The 26,736-nt window shown below is 34.0% G+C and overlaps 1 protein-coding gene across 1 annotated transcript; it reads right to left on the bottom strand.

Annotated features, from left to right (window-relative positions):
* Positions 1-474: 474 nt before the first annotated feature.
* Positions 475-25,985, bottom strand: LOC133175553 (Na(+)/citrate cotransporter-like). The gene is made up of 14 exons (XM_061310674.1): positions 25,736-25,985; positions 6,022-6,171; positions 5,668-5,783; positions 4,574-4,728; positions 4,310-4,376; positions 3,368-3,523; positions 3,104-3,232; positions 2,814-2,894; positions 2,455-2,559; positions 2,287-2,369; positions 2,001-2,119; positions 1,706-1,867; positions 1,255-1,392; positions 475-859 (listed from the first exon to the last, which is right to left on the bottom strand). The coding sequence occupies exons 1-14, from the start codon at positions 25,877-25,879 to the stop codon at positions 704-706; spliced, it is 1,761 nt and encodes a 586-aa protein (XP_061166658.1). The 5' UTR covers positions 25,880-25,985; the 3' UTR covers positions 475-703.
* Between the last annotated feature and the right edge of the window lie 751 nt (positions 25,986-26,736).

The raw sequence follows: 26,736 nt of genomic DNA on the forward strand, positions 1-26,736 counted from the left end.
TGGATACGCAAGAGCATGCTCAGAGCACGATCAATTTTTAAACCAAGGCAACTTCTGACAAATAAGTTTATGTTACAAGGATTTCAACAACCCCGTTTTAAGTCAGTTGTAATAATCTTGTTTGTAGATACAACATTGGGCCATACTTTGTCTGACATTTTTTATACCATTTGTTAAGTCAATGCTTTTATACTAAATTTGACTACGGAGTACTCCTGATCAGCACATAAGACTCAGGGAGGATGTGATTGGTCAATTCCGGTGTTTCCAGGTGGTCCATGCTTTTGCCCTGTTCACATTTTTTTTTGTTTTACTGGATTTACTAGATTGATCACTGTTCGTTATCTTCACCTTTTATAATCAAATACAAAAAAAACCATTCACCTTACTCTTCACAAGTCTTGTTTTCAAATAAATACGAAATTTCTACGACAAAGAAAGGAAAACTCATGCTACAAAACTGATCTTGTTTAATAGCTACATGTACATTCATGTATACTAGTCTTTTTAATAAGAACATGTTAAATGTAACTGCTACGTGTATGTGTACCATTTTTCTTCTGCTAGCGACATATATATCGACAGAAATCATTTGCAACAATGATAAACCTGGATTTATGTATAAAAATACTGAACTTATTCCAGGCTGCAAAATTAAGATTTATAGCTGTCCATCAAAGAAGTATCACTTGGAGATCCATTATCATACACATTTCAGAGCAGAATTAGAGGTAGTGATGTTTGCAGTTTTAAAGACAGTCGGCAGGGTATGAAAACCAAAAATGGCTTCTCCCCATGTCTCCGTCCCCAGAACTAGCACAAACACTGCTACAACATTAATAAGAAGCCCTGCCATAGCCTGTAATTTAAAAAAAAATTAATTAAAATGTACCTTTATCATCATAATTTATATTTATTTTTTACCCAGGAACATTTACGTAACGTTTACATGTATGTAGTCTATCAAATAGATCAATGCTAAACGTTAATGTAAGCAAATATTAATTTTTTACTACTTCATATTAAATCAACCTTTGATTTTTATACATGTTAGTAGAATTTCTGAATGGTCGGTTAAATTAAAATGAATTGTTTCAGATAGCGCTTTTGTTTTCAAAGTGTTGTAAATTATTTGTTTTCGGCCATGAAGTTGTGCCATTTTTGCTGTCTTGTAATTCTAATCAAAATTTTATCAATTCTTTCTTAAACATTTGCAGTTATGAAGCGTTACTTTTCCTTATGGTTAAGAATTACCATGTCTGCAACTTTAACGTATCCGTAGGAAAATACTACAGCATTTGGAGGAGTGGCAACCGGAAGCATGAACGCAAAGGAAGTAGCAATGGCGGTAGGAAACATGAAGTATAGTGGATTTACACCGAGGGTCAAAGCCTGAAAATGAAGGAATTCAATAATTCTGTTGAAGTTTAGCATTGAACTGAGGTTTGTGTAATATACAATGTAGAAAAGTACCTGAAATATTACCTGTAATTAATTTTTTTTTCACAAATCCTGGAAATACAGTGTAAAAGGGTAACTGATGAAATTACAGCCTTGTTTAAAGGTATTACTAGTAATCAAAAGTATAGAAAAGTATATTTGGTGATATTCTGTAAAATTCTCTTTTTGAATGATTTATTTAGATGTAGCTTTGATAATTATTACATTATTATTTAGTTTTTAAGGAAAAAGAAACCAATCGTACCAGCTCACTCATAATAGGCATCATAAGTGAACAAATAGCCGTGTTACTGGTCACCTCTGTTGCTGCCGCCACTATGAAACAAAGAACCAGATTCATGACCCAGGGTTCAAAATCCTTAAACACGCTCAACTCACAACCAAGCCAATCTGATAATCCAGATACCTTGTAAAAATTAAAGTTTTAAAATATATCAGCCTGGAAAACAAAATATAACACAATTTCAGGTATAATAACACTTTACTTTATTTAGTAAAATTTCAAAAATTGTTTCAAATTTTTTCATTTGATTTTGTACCTTGCTGCCATGAGCTAAGGCAAATCCACCTCCAAGTAAGAGCACTACACCCCATGGAACCATCTTTTCGGCTGCTTTCCAAGGTAGAAGAGCTGGTACACTTTTACCATGACGTCTTTCTGAAATACAGTAAATTGTAGTTTCCCCATGATTGCTTTAAAAGTATGTTTGGTCATCATTATAATTGCAAGAACAAAAATGATTGCCCTTTTCCACCACATAATGGCACATTTAGTAGTTGAAATTTATTATGCATTTTGCTTTTTATATGCAAATTTTTACTTGCCACTAAATCTCCAAGGGATAACTGCAGGAAATAGGAACAAGCTGATGGAAATGAGAATGGAGGGAGTGGAATCTGTCACAGTTCTGAAAGACATTTATGTATTTTTTCTGATATTTACGTATTTTTAATGAATGAGAATGTGAAGATTTTTAATATAATTAAACTTACTTTGGTGGGAAAATCCTTCCCCACCCTCCTACACCTCCCAAGTCTCGTGTGATCCATAATACTGCCAGCAGCACAAAGTGGGCAATGACTGCTCCCTGAGCAAAGCTGAATCAAATAGGTAATGGTTATCCCTGGTTATTTTGTTTTGATTTTAGTTGTTTTAAAGTCTTTTTAATCTATCATCCCCTCGCATTGAAGTTGGAGGTGATATAGTAAGTACAACACGCTCGTGTCAGTGTGTGGTTGGGGAGGGGTGAGTGTGTAACGTATGTAACGCATGCAATAATTTAAATCGGGACGGATGTGCCATTTTGCAAGGAGATGTTCTGCTTTGCGGTGCCATTTTTGAAAAATCATACCTGACTGGTCCAAGCTTAGAATATTCCCTTCTTATAACATCTTTGATTCTTTGTGCCTGCTCTGGGGTATTTTTTGTCGTCCTTAAAAGATTTTATGAAATAAAATGTACTTTTATTTGAAGCCAATAGATCTCCCCTCTCTCAATTTATTTCAAAGAGTTCAACAATAAAAAACAGATTTAATTCAGACGTTTTTATTACTTTTTTTATACTCGTGATGTATGACTTAAAGTGGATTGATGTATTTTCTATTAGATATAGTTTTGGCACCTTTTTCTCAGGTAACCTACCTGCATCGTAGAAAAACAAACTGTAGCCAGAGCCATATGAATGCTACAACAATTGCAGAAATCGGCAGACAGAATTGAATCCAGGTCGCAAAGGTTACGGGGGAAGTACCATTCCTTTCCTGGAAAACTCTGTATGTATTTTAAAGATTTTTTCAGTAATAACGTGCCTTGGTAATTATGCATCTTTTATGCCTAATATATAAAAATATCAAAATCAATTATTACGATTTAAATTATTGAAAATGAAAAAAAATATTTCCTTACTTGTCAGCTACACCTTTCATAATGACATTTGGATTGGTTCCAGTAAGACTGGCCACGCCCCCACAATTAGCAGCGTAAGCAATGCCTAATGACAAGGCTTTGCACATGCGTAAATATTCTGGGCTCTCTGTTTCCTCATTTTGAGACAATTTCTCTCTAGAATACAAATATTGATATATGCATAACGATGGAGAAAAAAAATACAAGTTGTTTGTTATAAGAAAACCTTTTTCATTGAAAGGTATTAGGGTTTTTTCTATAAATGATTTTCTGTTTTGCAAATTGGATAAATCTATAACCTAATATCATTATATTTCATTTAGAGAATACATACTATATATAGTACATGCATCTTTTCTTTAGAGGTAACATACATGAAATATTGGAAAATATACTATATAAGATGAGCAACATACATTTGTAAGTGTAAAATATGTTTAACATGTTTTAAACATATGACGTTTAAAAGCAGAATGCTTCGACACACAATAGAATTTTTCATAAACAAGAAACGTATTTTATCTTGTAGTATGTCCAGTGAAATGAAATACTGTATAACGGGAATTTTTAGCGGGGTGCTAACATTGGCTTATTTTAGCGGTTTTATAGCAGCCTGCTAAGATTTCAATCGCTAAATCTGCACCCTTGTGTATAGATACTGAATACAAGAAACCTAACTTAAATAGTCCGTTCTTAAACATCTGCTATTGGTTTTTGCTAAAATTCTTACGAAAATCGAAAATCAAAGATATACTAAACGCATTGAAAACTCATCTGAGATGAACTTCGTCCCTTTTGCAGTCATGAAAATCTGTATCCGCCAAAATTTTCAGCATGCCTTTGAGCAAGGAAAACGCCAAATTTTACACCCGCTATACGGCACTAGTATGAAAACTATAAATTGAATATTCCTAGCAACTATTTTTCAAACTTTCAACTTACATTTTGTTTGTTTTTTGGTCTTTTTCTTTTAAAGAACCATTTTGCTCGGACATTTCTACCTGTACAACTACAAGAAAAGTATTTTTCTTAGGCTTTTACGTTTGTATCTTCAGAAATCCAAACATAAGTCTTTTATAATTAATTAAGGGTGGTGAGTTCCACACTGTATTCTAGCCTTTTTCTGTTCTGATATTTGGATCATTACATGCACATGTGTATAATAGGAGAACTGTTAAATTGACTTTTAAGTAAAAGTTTACAAACCTAGTTCATCTTCAATATCTGTATTTTCAAGATCGCGTGTTTCTTTAAGCTGAACAAGGACTGCATTAGCTATAGGAATCATCATGGCCGTAGTAGCTGTATTACTGATCCACATCGACAAGAACCACGTGGGTAACATCATCCCAAACATCAGCCTGGAAAAAAATACATAATAGATGTTTGTTATTTACAGATGTTTTCTTCATAGAACATTGTGCGATACATTATACATGTACATGCAACTGGTAAGATTTCCTTAAAATTTTAAATCTTTGTTGATAGATTGATTTATTATTTGTATGTTGTTTTACGTCCCGTCGAGAATTTTTCACTCATATAGAGATGTCACCATATACCGGTGAAGGGTTTCAAATTTAGATCTTTACTCGGCACTCAGAGCCATTGAGAATTGACCACCGTTAATTATCGTGCCAACGCCTACCGTGACACGGGGCCTAAGTTTTTAAAGGTCTTATCCGAAGGACCCGCAACTTTCACTTCACCTGGCGAAGGAACAGTTGCTACCTATTTTTATCGAATAAGGTCAGTCGCGGCCGTGATTCGACCTTCCGATCAGGGAGCGAGCGAGCGCCTTTGCTGATAGAAATTGAATATTAAACTGCAAAATGTAAATAAATCAAAACAATTTTAATGATTTTATATAACAATGAGATCCATTTTCACTTTACTACTCTTGACTGTGATTTTAAATCTGGAATCGGTCACTAAGTTTAGAATTACATGTTTTGCCCCTCGCGACTGCATTACACAAATACAGTTACAGTATTTTCCAAAAAATGCATATTTAATTCTTTTGAAATCTTTAAAATATTCCCTCCTGAACGTCGATTTGATTTTGACTTCCATTAAAGATAACAGTTTCTTTTTATGGGTACATGTAGCTTGTTGTGATAAATCATGCTTACAGGTACATGTGTATTTTGTTGAGATTTATGATTTTGAACATACGTGTATATTACTACATATTAAGCTATTGATTTATATTTTCTTCGTGTAAAGAAAGGTTATAATTCGTTGAATGTTACACTTAGCCAGTCGTTTTCAGACAAAGTGCGATTTCTGATAAAACTTGCCATCTTGGTTCGGATCCGACAAGCATGAGGACTCTGAGGGCAAGACGTTTATGTATGTTCCAGTATTCAATGGCGGCTGCCACGATCAATCCTCCCACAAACAACATTGCGGTGTCCTGAAAGTAGTTCCCTTTACTAAATTTGCTATTATGACATTGAATATCTTAGTCAACGTTCTTACATGTATTTATCATTAAAACGTTAATGACATGAAATTGTAGAAACTTACTTAATATATTAAATAAAAGTTCTACAAATAAAAACATTAAACAGATATACAAAAAATGAAATAATCCTGATTTATGTAATTATAACAACACCTACATTGAGATATTATACTGTAATAATACCTACGTTGAGATATTTGTTTGACACATCTTTTGCGCTCAATAGTCCGACCATTGGAAACATAATGATTGGTAGCAATGACGTCACAGCTATAGGAAGAGCCTCTGTTATCCAATATATCGCCATTACAATAATACAGTATGCACATTTTGCTTCCTAAAACATTAAATTAAATGAATTTGTGTATTATATGATTGAAGAATTCCTAGCTCTCCGATTTGCTGAGATCTAACATTTTAGAAAAATACTATTATATTGACTGGGTTCGAGGGTAACAATATATTGACTGGGTTCGAGGGTAACATGTATTTAGTCGGACCCAAGAACCAAACTGTTTGCTTGAGACTGTTAATGCCGGAGGCCGTTAGCCCTAAGACAAACAGTTCGGTAGAGAGGTCGACAAAATGCATTTAGTCCAGGAACACAGTCAGTGATTTGTTATACCTTTTACTTTTTATTTTGACATATCTTCTGCTGGCTTCATGTTTGCGATAATTGATTATCCTGCTACAGTGTGATGTACAAAACGTCATAGCGGTCCAATATCTCACTGAGTTGTCCAACATCGATTTTTTTTAAACCGCTCAGAAAAGCATTGGAAATGTTCAACATTTTTAGCATATACGTATATACAGGAAATATTACCGATTATTAGTCCCCTACCGGTGAAACCGGAGGGGACTATAGGTTTCCTCTGAGTCTGTCCGTCTGTCTGTCTGTCTGTCTTTCTGTCCGTCTGTCTGTCTGTCCCTCTGTCTGTCTGTCCCATTTGGTTTTCCGCACTTTTTTCTTAAACGCTTGCAGATATTGAGCTGATTTTTGGTATGTGAGTGTATCTTGATGAGTTACAGATCAAGTTTGCATTTCGTTCCGCTTCATTGATTTTTGACGGAATTACGGCCTTTTCAATTTTTCAGGGTTTTCCGCAATTTTCTTCTAAACGCTTGTAGATATTGAGCTGATTTTTGGTATGTGGCTTTACCTTGATTAGTTATAGATCAAGTTTGCATTTCGTCCCACTTCATTAATTTTTGACGGAATTATGGCATTTTCAATTCTTAACGGGAACCAGATTACACTTGCCGGTAGGGGACTAGTATTGCTAATGCAATACTCTCAGAATGCTTGTTGATATTGCAGCACATGGCGTTTTTTACACTGTACGTGGGATCAGTATCGCAAAAATGGAAGCCAGCGCACGATGTGTCAAAAGAAGTTATAATAAAAAAAAAACATTTATTGACTGTGTTCTCGGAAAAACCGTTTTGTCGACCCTCGAAACCAAATGGCTGTCTATTCAAATTGTAATATATAATATGAATAATATACAAAACTTAATTGTTTTTTTATTTAAATAAAGATTCAAGTACATAAAAATGTTTATCACTATCTTTATTGTCCTTTCAACCATGCCTTCGGATCATATAGCCCTTAAAAATTAATATGAGGATAACAATCTAATATCTCAGGTGTTGAGCAAGGAAATTACAAGTATTGACTGGGACGCATGTTAAAATACATGACTGTAATGTTTAAAAAGAACTCGAGGTTTTTATTGACATTTTCGCCTTCTATATACATGTATTATGCTTCTAGTCACAGCAGAATTATAGAAGAAGTTTCTTTTGACACATTTTTAAAAAGAAATATATAGCAAAGGAGGAATAGAAACTAGATAAACTTTCGTTAGTAAATGTCCATTTTTCGTTTTCAGTCTCTTGCGAGCAAAAAAAAAAGTCGTGTTCCATTACAGTATATGTAAGACTACGTTGCCCGTATTTTAAACTTGTTCGTAAAAGTTTAAAAATAATTTTTTTATACCAATCGCCTGTTTCAAACTACAATGTATTTTAAAGTTAAATTTCATATATGTACGCAAGCATGAAAATTCAAATATTTCTTAGACTATTAAAAAGAGTTCAGGTTGATCACCCGACAGCGAAGGCTCTGAACGAGTGAAGGCTCTGAACGAGAAATTTACTTGTATAATACATGTGTAACTTTGCTTTACATCACATGGCATTTTTTGCTTGTCAAGGAATTTTTGGTGGTTGATAGTGTCCCCTCCCCCAACTGAAAATCTGAAAATGTATGGTTGTGCACCCCCAAACTGAAATTGCTTCCTATGGGCCTGCATCAATACAGTAAATGCAAGGGTTCGGAATTCATACCCGATCTGTATTTTTTTTTAATATTTAGGGAGCCATTTGACTATATTGTTACAGTTGCTTAATCAGTACTAATACGATTGATCTGGACTTCTTAGCTTGCCATTTGAATTTCTATTTGAGCAAATTAATTAAGTCGTATAAGTTATTATATATATATATATATATATATATATATATATATATATATATATATATATATATATATATATATATATATATATATATATATATATATATATATAATAAGATCTTCGGGATAATTTTGAATCGAAAATCCACACAAAAAACTGACTGCTTCTGTTCATGTTTCTTGATATGAAGACTCAATGACTGAATCCAAACAAGCTGAGTTTATACTCGACATACAAAGGGATGATTTAGTTTGACATTTTTATGTCCCCGAAATTACCTATTAATTTTAATCGGTTGTTGCTAGGGATTAAATATATTTCACTTAATATGTATTCCTTCTGACGAGATCGTTCCTTTAGTATCATTATAATAATTCTTTATCTCATGACCTTGACCTGGAGTATGACCTACTTTTGAAAAAAACTTTAACCTACGCCATAGTTTCTGAATGGTTGATACTTGTCTAGGACTTTCATATTTCACATGTATAATTCTTTTGACAAGGCATTTCTTTGCAATTGAGTACCAACATTTTTTAACTCTTGACCTTGAAGTTTGACCTAGATTTGAAAAACTTTAACCTTGGCCTTGAGCTACCATACAGGGCATCAGTGTTTCACAAACACGTCTTGCTTTCTCTTGATTTGAAAAGGATCTTTTTGAATGCTGTGAAACGAAGTGGCACAGGGTTATGATTTCAATATTCTACAAGCAATTTACACTGGAGGAAATCAATTAGAAATTACATTTTTCTTTCTTATGAGTTTTTCTTCAGATTTAGCTTGGTCTAAGTTTTTTTTAAGCAAACAAACTGTCGTTATATTTGATCAGTTAGTATGTTAGGCTGCAGGGTATCTGTGACCTTAAAATTTCATTTTAACAAGGCCTGTGCCAAAGAAATTGTATAACTGTGAACAATTTTTGACAGTTTTGAATATGAGTTGTTTTATGCAGGTACCTTCCACATAAGTAGCCTCTGATCAAAAGGTATACCTTGACCAGAAAGAAACTAAGATTAATTATTCATAACATGAATTACATAGTAATATCAATGTCTGATTTGCAAGTAAGACAATTTAGCTTATAATACTTACGATAGACACAAGTCGATTCAATGTTAAAAGGGTTGGCAGTGAAGGAAGCTGTTGCAATTTGACTGTTATATTCTCTAAAACTTTTTAAAGACAAAATTTTATTTCATTTTGTTTTAGACTCAGCTGTTAACGTTGCTACTTCTTCTGCAAAATAACATTAAAAATTTCTGGAAATTTTGGATAGGACTCATCATTTGAATGTGTCTTGTGTTACGTCTTGGGGTAATTTTTGAAGAATAAATGAGGGTTAACGGGAAAGGAATTCAATGAGGAAAGTCATGAACGATATATGGGGGGGGGGTGCCAATTCAACTCGTGCGTGTTCGAATTTTTGCAAAATATTATACTCTGCGCGAAAAAAATCTTCCTCTAAATAAAATGTGCCTCAGATCGTTAGAGCATTTTTCTCTAGAATAATTTGATGATGAAGAAGGATTTTTTTTAAAAAGAATTGCTGGAGTACCCTGCTGTAAAATCACCAAAATCGTTCTACCAATTTTAATCGTATTTCAATGATTGGTACATGTAGTAATTATCTTAAATTATAAAATAATAATTCGTGTATAATTTTGCGCAGAGAAAATAAAATGCTGCAAGTTTAATACAAAATGAAATGAATTTGCTATTGTGTTTGAAACTGTTACAATTTAAGGCAATATAATACAATGTAAAAGAATTTTACATTTTTAGTTGGGCCACTACATGTACATGTACTTGTTATAAATAATGTACCATCAAAAGATGCGCGTGAACAATACACTGTACATGTACACTTTAATCTTGTTAAGGTCTTCCGTTTCCAACGGAAGACCTTCTACTGATTGTGATGATTAAGATTATTAAGGTCTTCCGTCTTCAGCGGAAGACCTTCTTGTTTTTTTAGGTTTCTTTTCCACTATTTTTTGTTATTATTATTATTGTTTTTCTTCTTACCGATTTTGTGCACGCGAGTTCTCGGAAACGGCTCGCTCGATTTTCATGAAACTTACAGGTCTGATAGAACATTAAAAAATCTAATCTAGATGTATATTTTTTTGTTTTGATGACGTCACTTCCGGTTCCGAGCTTTCCGCGATTTAGTGATTTTCGGAGGGTCACTTTGTCCGGCAGTTTCCCCAAAAGGGCTTCATGGTAGAAGCATGAAATTTTTCAGCGATGATAGAGCATTATGTGTAGATGTGACATACGCATTTCTTTTTCCCCGGAAGTGCCGTACTTCGTCGTTCGGTATGGCCCGAAAAAAGTCCTATCGGGATTTTTAAAATGTCTAACACTTTTTCTACAATATCTTTTTACCTGTAAATATTTTGTTAAAACATATAGAGCAAAAGTTGTGTAGAATGATACGATCTTTCAAAAGATATCAACAATAAGGGGCTGGCCCCTAAAATCAGGGAGCTAGAGGGGCCAAAAGTGTTTTCCTGATATCTCAACAAGTATTGAGAATTTGTATAGCATCATAGAAGCAAAGTTGTTCAAAACGACAAGTAGCAGCTAAGGAGATCATCAAAAGTCGTCAAAATGACGTCACTTCCGGTCACACCGGAAGTAATGGTAAATGGCTCATTCTTGCTCATATGACCGTAGATGTCTCCCGAACTCGATCTCATCTCCTTAAAATTTAGACGGAAGACTTATTTGTTGCTTTGCAACAAGCTCGTCTAGTTCTTATTATTTTTTTTCTTACCGATTTTGTGCACGCGATTTCTCGAAAACGATTCGCTCGATTTTCATGAAACTTCCAGGTCTGATAGAACATAAAAAAATCTTGATACATATTTTTTTATTTTGATGACGTCACTTCCGGTCCGAAGATTTTTGCGATTTAGTGATTTTTGGAGGGTCAGTTTGTCCGCAGGTTTTCTAAGAAACCACTCATCACAGGAACGTGAAACTTTTAGCGAAGACAGAGCAACATATGTAGATCTGTAATACGTAGTTAACTTTCACCGAAAGTGCCACGCGTCGACGCTCGCTATGGCCTGAAAAAAGTCGTATCGAGAGTTTCAAATTTTCGAACACTTTCTGTACGATATCTTTTTACTTGGAAATATTTTGTTAAAACATATATAACAAAATTTGTGCAGAATTACAAGATCTTTTAAATGATTTCTCGAAAAAAGGGTGGCCCCTAAAATAAGGAATCTAAAGGGGCCAAAATATTTTTCCTGATATCTCAAAAAGTATTGAGAATTTGTAATACTTCAAAGAAGCAAAGTTGTTCAACATGACAAGTAGCAGCTTGCGAGATCATCAAAATGCGTCGAATGACGTCACTTCCGGCCAAACAGGAAGTAGTAGAAAATTACTTATTTTCACAGATATTGGTACAGTGCTGCTATCCCACAAGTTGACATGGGATGGGATTGGATAGATAGGATTCAGGATTGAGGATTCACGATAGAAACATATAGAAGTTAATCCAATCCTATCCTATACCATCCTGTATCCTACAGCCAATCAGATTCGAGTAAAGGTTAATTCATATGTCAGAATAAATTACAGAAATGCAAAAGGATATAGAACGTGTACAAAAGAATCATTTATAAAATCACAAAAGAAAATAGACGTGTTTTCTTTCTTAACACACATTTCTACTATTACCTTCGAGTAATATGGCGTACGATCTAACCGTGAACGATCACCGGAAGAAGTTTCGCATGTAAACAAAGAAGAGATCGGACATCAAAAGATCGTATTTCTTCAGCATGTTTGGATGATTAACTCGATTCCTACTTGTGTTACAGTTCAATAACATGTTTCTCTGTTAAATGTGCTCTGTTTGTCTGGATAATTCCACTTGAACCGTCAGCGGCGGACTATAACAGATCATAATCACAGTTGTTTGGTGCAAGACCTTGTAAGTATACTACACACTGTAAATTTGTGCATGTTTATATGTATCTCTCCCTTTAAGCAATGTTTTAATGACTTGAACTATTAAAATTTTGTTCTACTGTAATATACACAGAAATCGGATGTGGAAAAAAGAGGTTGTGTAGAAAGAGGAGGGGTAGGGGGGTTAAATATTTACAAATACTTTGTCACATGATCAGATGTATTATACCTTTTTCAGTTTGTTATTGCTATATACTCATTTCCCTACTGTGGTTAAAAAACATTTTTTTCTTATCTGATTGCAATTTACATGTAAAATAATTAAATGCAGAATCATCATGATCATTTCTTATGCTACTGTGTATAATAAGCCCACTCAGCACTTGTTTGTACATTGTATGTATGATACAATGATAATGACCTATTGTGAGTTAAACATAAAACATGTAACATAAATTAATCATTTATTATCTTCTTCATTTCAGAGAATGGTACCCAATTTTGCCTGCCCTCATTAGTCATCACAATATAAAGGATTTTACATTTAGAAGTAGGTGTGATTAGATTATTTATTTTGTGTTTATGCATGTTTCATTAAAATACATAAAAAATCATTATCCAAATTGAGATGAAGTGTCTGCAGATTTTATGAATAAGTGATTTTCTTCTTTTTAAAATGTTGAGAGTAAAACTGAAATTCATGTATAATTGTTCTGGTCATCATTGTCATGTTATATTTATTTTCATTTTTTTTAATATTCAAATTTCAAGCAACAAATAAAAAGAAATTAACAAACAACATATTAAATAGCTTAATCCAAGCAGAAAATTGAGAGAAAAAAACATCCAAACATGTACTCATACTAGTTAGCAAGACGGCGAGATGAAATGAATTATAATCTACAAGTAAATTATGAAAATTATGATTGTTTAATTAAGATATGAGTTCTGACTATGAAGTTGCAATATAAGATTTGATTTTGCTTGATTTGTTTAAAATTAATGCATTACTCTGGGAGAGAAAAAGGTTAAATTCAGACAATTGTACATGAAATGAGAAAGATAATCACAATCAAATACAGTTTTAATGCATAATGCATATGACACAATTTACAATCTACATGCACATAATGGTGTGTGTTTTTTTTCTTCAGGACAATCCTGCAAATTTGCAGCTGTACAAATTTTCTTCATCTTATCTGCTGCTGGAATAAATAATGAAAGATTTTCAAACCAGTGTCCAAGAGCCCTCTAGAGTCTGGAATGATGGTGTTCTTTATTAAGGAGATCAGTGTGTGATGTATTTGTTTTCTGTGCACTGATGACATTTGTGAAACTGTTCGGTTACTTTATGACCATCTCTCTGACAACTACTTTGACATTTGAAATTCAATTTGAGCGACGGACAAGCAGGCCAAATAATATGCATGTAAAACATACAACTGTAATAAGACATTGATAAACTTCCATTTAAACAAACCACATGTACATGTATCTTTGAGCTTGGCATTGAAATACATGTATAATTTTAATGGACTCTTTTAATGAATTTGTCTCATGATAATGGAACATTCAATTGTTATACATTGTAAATATAAATTGTAGATAATATGCATTTGGTCCAATATATATAATTATATTTATATTCACTGAGAAAAGGGATTACCCTGAATAAATATTGTGAACTTGGTCAATTATTTTTATTCCTCATTTAGACACTGAATAACATTCAAGATCAAATGTCAAGATCAAAAACAAGATTTACTTAAATTTTGGTTATAAATACTGTAACAACTGTGGATTCTTATGCATGTTTTATAAGATCTAAGGAATATGTGTGAACTGACTACAATAATTATTGCTGTCAACCTGTCTGACTATGAAGATTTAGGAAAATGTTTTCTGCAAACATAAATTGATTAAATTCTCACACATTAATATTTTTTTTAATTAAGATACACTTGTACGGCACTGAACTGACCATAAATTGAGAACAAAATGAAGCGAAATAAGAAATTTAAACATTTTGAATATCTTGATTTTTATTTAGCAAACATGATGAAAATGTTGCATGTTTGTAAAAATTCACATACAAACAAATGATGAACTGAACCTTTCAAACAGGAATAACTTTAATAATAAATATAAAACAAATTTTTATCATACATTTAAAATTGAATATAATAAGACAATTTTAACTTATTTAATAAATGAAAGTCAGCATATTCTAGATCTAAATTTTGACTTGTCTGTTCTCGGTTTATGGTCTTGTCATATCTTATCATATCTTTTTTCTTATTTAGATTTACGCCAAAAGTAAAATCTAATATACAGCTGATATAGGTGCAGTTAGATCTATACGTTATTTTCGTGATGCCCAGTTAAGGGGAAAAAGTTTTGCATAAATTTTTCATGAACAGATGAAACATGCACTTGTTAAAACATCAAAAATATCCTATTTTTAGGTCACCTGAGTCACTCAGGTGACCTTTTGCTATCCGGTTTTGTCCGTCGTCGTGCATTAACATTTAAACATTTTCAGCTTCTTCTCTGCAACCACTCAACCAATTTCAACCAATTTTGGCATATAGCATCTATGGGTGAAGGGGGACAAAAATTGTGAATTTCATGGTCCCTGCCCCCCTGGGGCCTGAGGGGTGGGGCTAAAACCACCAAAATTAATGCAATCTTTAAAAATCTTCTTCTTTACTCCTGGACATCAAGCAGTCAAACTGTTGGCATGATTGTAATAAGCATTAAGCCCTCTACCAAAATTGTGAAATTCATGGCCCCAGGGTCAGGGGTTCTGGTGCTAAGGCGGGGCTATATAGATCATATAGTGAAAGTGCATTCTTTCTTTGAAAATCTTCTTCTCTGCTCCTGGGTATTAGATAAACTAACTAAGTACATAGTTATATAGAGCAAGACTGCCTCTTCCAAAATTGTGAATTTCATGGCGCCCCTGTGTCAGGGGTTCTGGTGTTAGGGCGGGGCTCTATTGATTATATAGTGAAAATGCATTATATCTTTGAAAATCTTCTCCTCTGCTCCTGGGTATGAAATAAAGTAACTAAGTACATAGTTATAATGAGCATGGCTGCCTCTTTCAAAATTGTGAATTTCATGGCCCCTGGGTCAGGGGTTTTAGTGCTAGGGAGGGGCTCTATTCATAGTAAAAATGCATTATATCTTTGAAAATCTTCTTCTCTGCTCATGAGTATTAAATAAATTAACTAAGTACATTGTTATGATGAACATAGCTGCTTCTTCCAAAATTGTAAATTTCATGGCCCCTGGGTCAGGGGTTCTGGCTTTAGGGTGGGGCTCTATTGATTATATAGTGAAAATGCATTAAATCTTTGAAAATCTTCTCCTCTGCTCCTGGGTTTGAAATAAAGTAACTTAGTACATAGTTATAATGAGCATGGCTGCCTCTTCCAAAATTGTGAATATCATGGCCTCTGGGTAAGGGGTTCTAGTGTTAGGGCGGGCTCTATTGATTATATAGTGAAAATGCATTATATCTTTGAAAATCTTCTCTGCTTATGGGTATGAAATAAACTAACTAAGTAATTGTTATGATGAGCATGGCTGCCTCTTCCAAAATTGTGAATTTCATGGCCCCTGGGTCAGGGGTTCTGGTGAAGGGGGGGGGGGGACTCTGTTGATTATATAGTGAAAATTCATAATTTCTTTCAAAATATTTTTTTCTACTCCTGGTTATAAAGCAAAGAAACAAGTGTATAGTTATGATGAGCAAGGATGCTTTTACAAATTTTTAAAACTTGTGGTCCCAGGGGTTCTGTTGTTTCTCTGAAAGGGGGGGGGGCTCTATTTGATAAGATAGTGAAAATGTGTGAAATCTTTGAAAATCTTCAACTAATTGCATAGTTATGATGATGAGGGTACTTCTTCCAAATTTGTAAATTTTCAACATCTGGACCATTTAGTCAAGTGTTCTGGTCCTGGACAGGGCTCTATTAATTTGTATTCTATTGAGTGAAGTTATTCCCCTTTGCCATTCACTTTTGATAATTAATCACTGTAGATAATGTATTTGAAAGGTTAATAGAATAAGAGAATTATGCAAGAACATTTATTGTATAATATAAAAAGTACTTTCATAGTTTTAATAATTAGGTAGACTTGGAAATAATAGATGAATAAAAATGAAACAAAAATAACTTATCTTCTTAAATGTTCTTCAAAGGCAAAGTGAGGCCAATGTGAGAGGTAATAATATAGACATTTTGTTAAAAGTCTGCATGGTAATAGTGATAAATGGGGGGCAGATAGAAAGATACTAGGCCAATTATTTTATTGATCTTAATCATACTAATTTTCTTGCTATTGGGCAACAATTAAAGCTTCATTTATCAGTTTATGGATCCTCTAAATTGTTGTACTCAGGTGACGGATAAGGCCCTTGGGCCTCTTGTTGTCATTATTTAGTATGTGTAGACATGATAGAGAAATTGTTTCTTCAATGGGTACGGTTATAATTCAGTGTACCTACCCCGCATGAAGGATTTGGTATTCGTGGTCTGATTCTTAAAAAGAGTTTAAATTTTGTTCCTTTTGTCTACTTAATCATAACATTAGAAAAGTATCTGCAATCTTTATTGTTTTCCCATTTTTCTCTCTCTAATTTTAACTCCAATTATTTTTCATAGAGAACAAATTCGAAAGAAATCACGAATACCTTGACGTCTCCTGATCATTGTTAGTATGTAAAATTGAACACAAATAAAATTTAACTATATTTTTTTCTTCAATTCTTCCGAAGTTCCAATTTCTTCACATGTTCGCTAGATCAATACTTGCCTACATTTTATTACAATTCTTTTGTTTACATTTTAACTGGTTACTCACAAATTAATTCGTGCGGGGTTTCAGGAATTAATGGAAGTTGATCTTGATTATTTTTTCTCCATTAAAATTCATTACATTTAAATTAATAACATAACTATAACTGATTTTTATTTGATGGTCATTTTATAATTTTTTTTCGTTTTGTCAAATTAACTCCTAAATATTAAAAAAAACTGAGAGCAGCAGGACACAATGTAGGATAGGATAGGATTAGACTGAAATGACAGGATAGGATTGTGGATGCAGGATTCACGATAGGATAGCTAGGATAGGATTGTCAACTTATAGGATAGCAGCACTGTATTGAATTGAATTATGCATGTCACAGAGGACATCTGATTGTATTTCCTGTCCGGTATCGTCTCTTGTCAACTTCCGGTTAAACCGGAAGTGACTATAAATGACGTATTTCTGCAGATATCAACATAAAATTAAATGATTGAATTCAACCAAGACTTTTGACCCAATTTTCTGTCGATTGGGGGTGACTACCGGTCAAACCGGAAGTAGCCTTGATTTGCTTTATTTAACGAAAATCAGGATAAAAATCATAAAAAACTAAATACAGATCGACATATCATTTTTAGTCTGGAGGCCTTCTTTTTAAGTATACTTTACTTTCATTTATCCATCTTACAAGCAATGCTTCTGAAAATTGGACGGAAGACCTACTCGTTGCTTTGCAACGAGCTTTGCTCTAGTTCTTATTATTCTTTTTTTTTCCTAGATGCCAACTTTGACGCTTCATATCTTCCTCATTTTTAAACAGATTTTGTTCAAATTTTCAGAGCTTTTAGACTTTACAAAACACTGTCAGAATACCGTAATACAATTCGGAAATTACCTTCTGTTCACGAGTTATTCCCCTTTGATTGAATTTAGCATGCCTCCGATTTCCAGACAAAGGCTCAGAAATGGTTATAATTGGAGCACAAAACGCTTTGAAATTGAAAAGAGGAAGCATTGAAGTTGTGCACATCGGTTTTTGTTTTTTGATTTTTGCATTAAAAATGGCGCTAGAGAGGGGTCAAAAGTTAGAACGCGGAAAACAGCAAAAAATTTGACATATTTTCCTTTATATCTTGAAAACTAGAAATATTTTGTTAAGACATGTAGAACAAAAGTTGTGCATAATTGCAAGGGCTTTTATATCATACTATTTAAAAGGGGCTGGCCCCTATGATTAGGGATCTTGGGCCCTTAAAAGTTTTTGCTTTATAACTCAAAAACGGTAAATATTTCGATCTGGATCTTGGGAACAAAATTGTTCTTTTACACCTTTTTGATCTAATGAAAATGTTGTTTTGTTCGAGTATACCATGGGTATTGCGTAATACGTATTAGAAAGCAGGCCAGGTAAACAGGTATTCATTCGGCAAGGAAATCAGACCTCTTCATGTGTATAACTTAAACAGACTTGCTATCAATAATATACCCTGCGGTATTTAATGTTAATTTTCTTTTTAATAAGGTTTAAAACGTGGTTTATGGTTCACTATTAAATTATTTATTACAACTAGTCTTTCTTTTCTTCTTTTTTAAATTAGATTAATAGTGTTCAAAAGCGGAGAATATTAAATCTATCTTTCTACGTTTATTATTACAACAAACTTTGTAAGTGATTTTAAACTGTATGCATTGAATAATTCACGATCATTCAATTAGCTGTATGCATATTACGGTCTCCATGTTCAGCTCGATGTTTAGTTATGTAACCCAACGCGCAAATCCCACGCTGTTGATCGAGGTCACCAGTGTACTAGCCACCTGTGGCCATAAACAAAGCTAGTATTTGTGATCGCGTATAATGTCAATTTTGTACAAAGAGCTATTAATTAATGGAAAGGTATGTTTTTAATTATATCGAATCAGTAAGATTACTTTACCGATCTTTTATAATCTTAATTCCAAACACTGGTGCAAAAAATCATTTTGAATTTTAATCGCTGTTTTTGTCTGTTCACGCAACAATACATTTAAAAAAAAAGTTGCTCTATCCCGTGTTGTTGTATTTTAATTCATCTGCAATTGTAATTGAATGGGGGCTTCGGTAAATAATTGTAATTACTACGCATGCTACGCACATATTATTTTTACCATCACTCTTGTGAATGTCCATTTATTATTTATAGAATTAAATAAACATTAACATAAATAAAAATTCCTTCAAATGTACTATAATTCAAGTCTGTAAGATAGCAAACAGTTTCATCCATCTCTGCCGCTTTGTGTCTTAAGTGTTGTAGTCCAGTCCTCGTTTACATACACGGTGCCACAGAGAGCCGCGGGCACCTCGATGTTGAAATACATTGTGTACTCTGATGGTTGCTCTACACCGCACAAACAACTAACGTGTACATGCAGTGTAGTAATTGGCAAAGATTGTTTGAAAAATATAAACTCGCATGTGTTCGCTATGAAGCATTCAGTTTAAAATTTTATTTACATGTAGATACCTTATAAGAACAAAATAAAGTAAATGTATAACACCTAGAACAATGTTTAAAAATTAAAATACAAATATCGTGTGCTCGGAAGGGAAGATGGCTTGAAAGGGTGTGTCTGTGAATGCTTGGATCTAGCAACACACTTCGCAAAGTTAAGCATACTTGTGTCCAAATCCTTTAAAAGTGGGGGCAATCCCCAATCCTCGCACCCTTCCTTTTTGAATCTAAAAATATATACCATACTGAGAGTTGTATATAGAGCGGGAATGTTATTTTATTAGTCCTTAAAGGCACAACTTAAGAAATGACTTATAAATTTTTTTTAGATAAGATTGTTTCGCGATACAGCTGTGATAAATCTTAGGAACTTCTAAAGTTATAACTTATAGGCATATCTTAAGATAACTTAGGAAACGTTTTTGAAACAGGCATGTCAAGCATTCAGTCAGATCTATTACGACGTCCATATTACCATATAAGAGAATGAAATTTTGTTTTGTATATAAAGTGGTTATTACAAATATGCGTGTTACAAAAATGAATGTTGAAATCTTCAAAAGCTATCGAATTATTTGCATACGTGTACTCGTACATATGAACATTGATCAACACTGATCAAGTGTATACCGGGACCCGGGATAGTCTTATTGTAGCTCTTGCTTTGTCAAATCATTACTTTCATACCCCTTGCATTTAAGAAAAACAATGTTATAAAAAAAATAATAATCTGACATATAACAAGTATACATGTAGCGTGTGCAATTTATTTGGCTAGGGGCATGTACACACGTGGTTCGAAACTGTAGGGGGCTACAAATGCGGCCTTAACTAGTATATTTTTGAGGTGTTATAAAAAACAAATAATACTCACAAAAGCTTATAAAATTGCTGTTCTATCGATACCTTATATGCCATGTTTCATCCACCAACAACGCCACGACATCGATGAGAAATACGTTTCTACACGGGCATCTTCTTCGAAAAGGATAGGAAGTTAATGAATTAAAATAATTAATTCTTTTAGTTAACGCATTATGTTTACCTCTTTATTTGTTGTATGCAATAAGTATAGACCTTACTAATAATGACTGTTTGGTTGTCACACCTGTGCATGTGTCGTATGAGGTACAGCGGTAAGGTAAATTACCGAGAGTCGCGATGTGCGGGGTGATTCGGAATACCCTAAATGACTGTGGTCAATTGAATTTCTACTAGTAAATCAACCTGTCAAATCTAACATGGGCCCACATAATACGACTAAATTCGTTTCATGAATGAACTGGTTCTTAACAAATATATGTACAGTATACACTATCTTTTCTTTAGATCTGTTTGTTTATTATTTTCAACCACAATCTGCAGTACATGTATAGTTACACGAAATCCATGCACAACGGCGCTACACCTGTCAATCAAAATCACTCGATATTGTGAACTCAGTCTGGTGTTACGGCAGCATTTCCGAAGTGATTCAAAATATTCTATCGGCTAATTCTAATTTTTCGCGTTGAATAATAATATTTTGGAACAAAGTTGGAATTAAGGCTGGAGCTGCATGCTGTGAATTTATCACACCTGCAGTCTGCAGTCTTCCCTTCTTACATGTATATGAAGCATCTGTTGAGTAATGAATCAGAGAGCATAATATGCGGAACAAGTTTGTTTGAGATTTTTACTTTTCCTTTAAGATAAAATGATTAATAACATAATTTATGCATCTAATAGATACATATAAATGTACATGTATAGCTTTTTAAAAACAAGAATCTGTAATTGAAAATGTGAAAGTGAAGAGTTTAGGTAATAGTTCTTAGCCAAAATTTAATGACAGTTCATTCCTTCCTAGTCTCTATATAACTTTTAATTACGGCCGTGCCCTCTCCTCTTCAAAAGATGTCTAATACATGCTTTTAAATTCTGTTTATGTATCAAGAAATTTCCACAGGTACTTGTGGACAGGATCCCCCCCCCCCCCAAATTCAACCCCAATGTTTGTTGGACATTTTTTTTCCACAAATTATATTTATTACACTTATTCATCATGTGTACCATAGGAAAAAATCGAGTACAAGTACCTGTGGAAATTTCTATTTGCCCCCCCCCCCCTTCCCAAAAAAACTGAAATTGTTTTCTACGGGCTTGACAACAGGTACTTGTGGACAGACCCCCCCCCCCCCCGATATTCAACCCCGGGGCTTGTTGGACATTTTTTCCACAAATTATATTTATTGCACTTACTCATCATGTGTACCATATGAAAAAATCGTGAAAACCCCAAAATAATCGTTCCACACAAAAAATGCCTCACTATGTATAGTTAAAACATTAATTTTTCATATTTCTTGATGAAATTAACATTAATAAAATCAACACAAAATTAACACCGAATTACATATCACTTGAATTTATCATAAAGCAGAAAATCTGTTCTGCGGGCTTCAAGGCCAGCTCAGGAACCTAAAGATGTCTTCATTTAATTTTAATTTCCAAGTCCAGTACAGAACGTAAATTAAATGAAATAAATCACACGATCACTGGGAAGAACTCAAAGAAAGAAGACTCTTGAGGAAAAGATATTTTGATTCGACTTATAGACTGAAATAAACCGATATTCTCTTTTTGCCACTCTTTCCTGGTGCCCTGGGACTCTGAATGTAGGATCAGTATTTTTCTCACAGGTCCGTTGTACGGGGGAGGGGGGGGGGCAGACCTTCTGAAAATAGTCTTTTGTTGTAGTTTTAATATGTAAATTTTGATTTAGTTGCTGCTTGCACCCTCCCCACTCTTTGTTTCTCTACGGTCATACATAGGCGAATCCCAGCAAAAATGTAATGACCCCCCCCCCCTCCAACACACACTTTTTTTAAAATGTGTATTGCGATAGGACTTAAAATTGGAAAACATTTTCTGTATATCTCTACATCGAAAAATATAAAACAAATATTTTTTTTATATTTCCTTTTTAAAACAACATAGATAATTATGCATAGCTAATTAAATACTGAATTAAATATTTATCTTTGCAGACAATATGCTCTGGGTTATAGAACATGATGTGAAAGCGTATCGTAATGCACCTTGTAATCCTTTGGCTTTTCAGATTTAAGGCCAATGCGAAAACCCAAAGACGCCGACATTTTATTATGCTACTGTAATCGAAGATCCGGGGGGCATACAGTTTTTGTCCTGTCCACCTGTCTATTTGTCTGTTAGACTGTGTTAGCCTCTTTGTCCGCATAAACTTTAACTATGCCCATAAAATTTGATTGGTTGGAACCTACTGCTTTCATATTTCTTATGTGTATTCCTAGTAACAAGGACTTCCTTCAGGTACCAACATATTTGACCTCTTGACCTTGAACTTGGAGTTTGATCCTCTTTCGCAAAATTTTACCAAACTATAACCTTGGCCAAAACTTTTGAACAGTTGGTGCTATGGCTTTTATACTTCACATCTGTATCCCTTGTGATAAGTCTCCTCCTTGGGTATAAATATGTTTGACCATTTGACCTTGACCTTGGAGTTTGACCAACTTTTAAACAACTTTAGCCTTGACAATAACTTTTGAATGACTAGTACTAGGGCTTTTATATTACATAGGTAATTTTCTTGTGACAAGGCCTGTCAATGTATACCTTTAATTTTGACCATTTTACCTTGACCTTTGAGTATGTCCTACTTTTGAAAAACTTTAACCTTGGTTTTAACTTTTGAACAGTTGGTGCTAAGGCTTTTTTAATACCACGTGTGTATTCCTTGTAACAATTAAGACCTTCCCTCAAGTACAAACAATTATGATCCCTTGACCTTGGAGTTTGACCTTTTAAAGAAATTAACCTTGGCCATAACTTTTAAACTGTTGCTGCTGTGGCTTTCATACTAGTATATATTTCACAGTATATTCTTTGTTCAAGACCTTTATTTGGGTAATAACATTTTTTTTTATCTTTTGATCTTGACCATGGAGTTTGACTTGCATTTGAGAAACTTTTAACTTTTGCCATAAGATGCCATATGGGGCATCAGTGTTTCAAAAATCACACGTTGTTCAGAATCCAAATCGGGCATAAAACATTTACAATGATCCTTTAAAGCAGTAAGTTGAACCTAATAAATTACGACTATAGAAATTATGATAATTTATTTCGATGTATGGTCTAAAAAAACGTTTATTATACCTCTGTGAAAACTAGCTTACAAGTGAAAAATCACTAGTAAAATAGAATTTGATTGGCCGAGAAAGTCACGTGTCCATCATGTTTGCCCTGCAACAAAACGTCGTGTTTCACGATTGTGACGTCACAATTAAACGAGTGAGGAGTTAGATTGTTTATAGCGACGCTGCTAACTTCGTTCGCGCGGTAACAACAACTAAAAATTCACCCCAAAAAATCACCTTAATTAATGGAATTGCATACAGATAGTAGATTAAACGTTCTTTGTTAAAATGTTTGCACTTTTCAAAATTCGTTTATGGAAATACAGCTAACATACGTCATGAGACGTCACAGTCTAGACGTTCCAAATGTCTCGTGCTGTTTGAAGAGGCGGATCTTAAAATTAAGTGAACAATGCACTCGCCCAACGGTCGCACCGTCAACATATTATCGTTGATTGATTGTGTCGATTTAAATGTGTAAAAGTGTAATGGTGTTTGAATGTTACTGGTGTGATCACACAAACTTGTCACGTAGGAATTTTTTTTATGAAACGAGGCTATTGGTGTACCTGTAACTTACATCTCTTTCATATCGTTCTCATCAAATGCATGTTTGCTTTATTCATTGGATCTCCTTTGTAATTCCTGCATTTTGGTTAATTCGGTATTATAAACAATTTATTGCATAATAGTGAGGGAGACATAAGATTTCTTCGCAAATGAAAAATCATATTTCCCTCGGGCGTTGCCTCCGGGGAGTATGATTTTTCATGGGCGAAGAAATCTTCATGCTGCCCTCGGGGAATATGATTTTTTATGGGCGAAGAAATCTTCATGTCTCCCTCACTATCATGCAATAAATGCAAACTGTGAACTTGTCAATTCCGAAACACACACAAGGGTATCGCTGATATCATACAGAGTGTATCATTGCCTTGATCAGGCCTATAGGAAGCAAATTCAGGGGGGGGGGGGGCAGCCATACATTTTCAGTCGACAGTTCAGGGGGCACTACTACCATAAATTTCCTGACAAGCAAAAAAAAGGTCACCAACTACCAAAAATTCCTTGACAAGCAAAAAAAAAAAAAAGGTTATCAGACGTTTTTATTGAGGTGGCACAAGCTATAGTATCTATGTCTACTATAGTAATCTATATATCGGCAAAATTATTGGGGGGCCCTCCCTCGGTTCCTACGGCCATGTTGATTAAATTTAGGGTCACTAAGGAAAGAATGTTTTGACTGGATGAATGGTCTGAAGAACATGTGTTAACTTGTCGAGTCGGTAACACATAGATGGGGTTTGCTTATAACCAGAGTGTGTCATGGTTTGATGCAAGGTCATTTGAACGAGTTCAAGGTCATCAACGGAGAAACAACATTCCTTAACTGTCTTTCTACTGGTGAGACATTGCAAGTTGATACCCCTTACAAGATTGCTTATAACCTTAGAATGTGGCATGACCTTGACTCAAGGTCACTTCTTCCTGTTCGCAGCTCCAACGGAAGACCTACTCGTTGCTTTGCAACGAGCTCTGCTCTAGTTATTATAAGTATTTGTTTCTTATTTACAAGCCCTCACCATAGAAAGATTTCAGTAACCTTTTAACGTCCACCCTAAAGACATGTTATTTCCACAAATATAAGTACACATTCCACTGGATTATTCATTCATTGAGGTGGCTATTGTTGGTTATTTCATTGAAACAAGCTGCCGAGAAGCAAACTGTGTCAACCCAAATAGCATAAAAAAAAACAACCAAATTATTTCTGTCATTAATAGTACACTTCATCTAAGCTGGATTTGCTAGATGAGAGATTAATTATCACTTTTAAACTCGCCATTTTACACTGTGATAAGATGATGTTGAATAAATTATCCAATCCATCGACATGATTAATTGTTTACACACTGTCATGAAATATTAATATTTATAAAGCAGAGCGCAACAGTTGAAAGTAAATGTACAGATTAACATTAATTTAAAAAAAAAAGATCACTTACGTTTCCTTCCACCAGTAAAAGGATCGGAAGCAAAATAATCGGTGTAATTATAATAAGCAGGATGTTCCGAACACTAAAAATCAAATTCAAGACATGCCGACACGATTTCCTCGAAGGTAGCCGAGAAGACGTTCCAGGTGCCATTATTGTGTCATTCCGTGTCGGTTGACCGCCAAGTCCAGACAACTAAATGACTCTAACAGTCCATCTACCTATTTTGTCATATCGGTGTTTATATTTTCATGAATACCTTAATCTCCACAGAGGATACAGATTATCAGTTGTTGTCCTGGAAGTATGTTCATGTGATTAAGTTGAATCGGTGCCTTACAAGGATGCTTAACTTAATATGGTCTGATAATTATCGGTGCACTTTATAATATATCATTCTGTACAAGGTTCTTAACATTGTTAAAAGTGGCCTATATGTCATTTTAAAAGGGAGTGAGGTAACCATAATTCATATAAAAAAAAATCAAGAATACCTGTATCTCTATAAGTGCCAGATACTTAAAAGCACTTTTAAAAAAAATCGAAATTTGAACTGAGTTTCAAGGAACCTCCGGCAACCAGGGGGTCGTAACAAACATTAGAAAGGGTATTTAAGTCCAAGACCATGCTTAAGTAGGACTTAAGTACAGTCTTGTAGACTTAGGACCGTAACTAGAAGCGTGCAAAGATCTGACAATCTTAGAAAAACTTGGGCGGCCGGAAGAGCTGACTTAAGTATGTCTTAACTACATGTACATGTATCTTATACACATATTTAAATCATTCTATTAAATGCTAAAATCTCGACTTTTAAACTTTCCTTTATCCACATTACATGTATGCATGAAAGAAAATAATTTATGGTGCGTAATACTCCTATATGAATTTTAGTTTTTTTGCTGAGGTGGGGGGGGGGGCAGATTTGTTGATCACTGATTCCAATATCACTAGTACTCTCAACATGGCATACATGTATATGTAAATGCAAAATTTTATTTTTGGGATACGTT

Source organism: Saccostrea echinata, unplaced genomic scaffold, assembly GCF_033153115.1.
Source record: "Saccostrea echinata isolate AGI-Se365-2 ecotype Australia unplaced genomic scaffold, CSIRO_AGI_Sech_v1 ptg000062l, whole genome shotgun sequence".
NCBI classification, from domain to species: Eukaryota; Metazoa; Mollusca; class Bivalvia; order Ostreida; family Ostreidae; genus Saccostrea; species Saccostrea echinata.

Coding starts and splice junctions, on each gene's coding strand:
- LOC133175553 (XM_061310674.1), bottom strand. CDS start 25,879: ATGGCACCTGGAACGTCTTCTCGGCTACCTTCGAGGAAATCGTGTCGG. Junction 4,377..4,573: donor AGATATTGAAGATGAACTAG/GTTTGTAAACTT, acceptor CTTTTCTTGTAG/TTGTACAGGTAGAAATGTCC. Junction 860..1,254: donor ACGTTAAAGTTGCAGACATG/GTAATTCTTAAC, acceptor TTTAAATTACAG/GCTATGGCAGGGCTTCTTAT.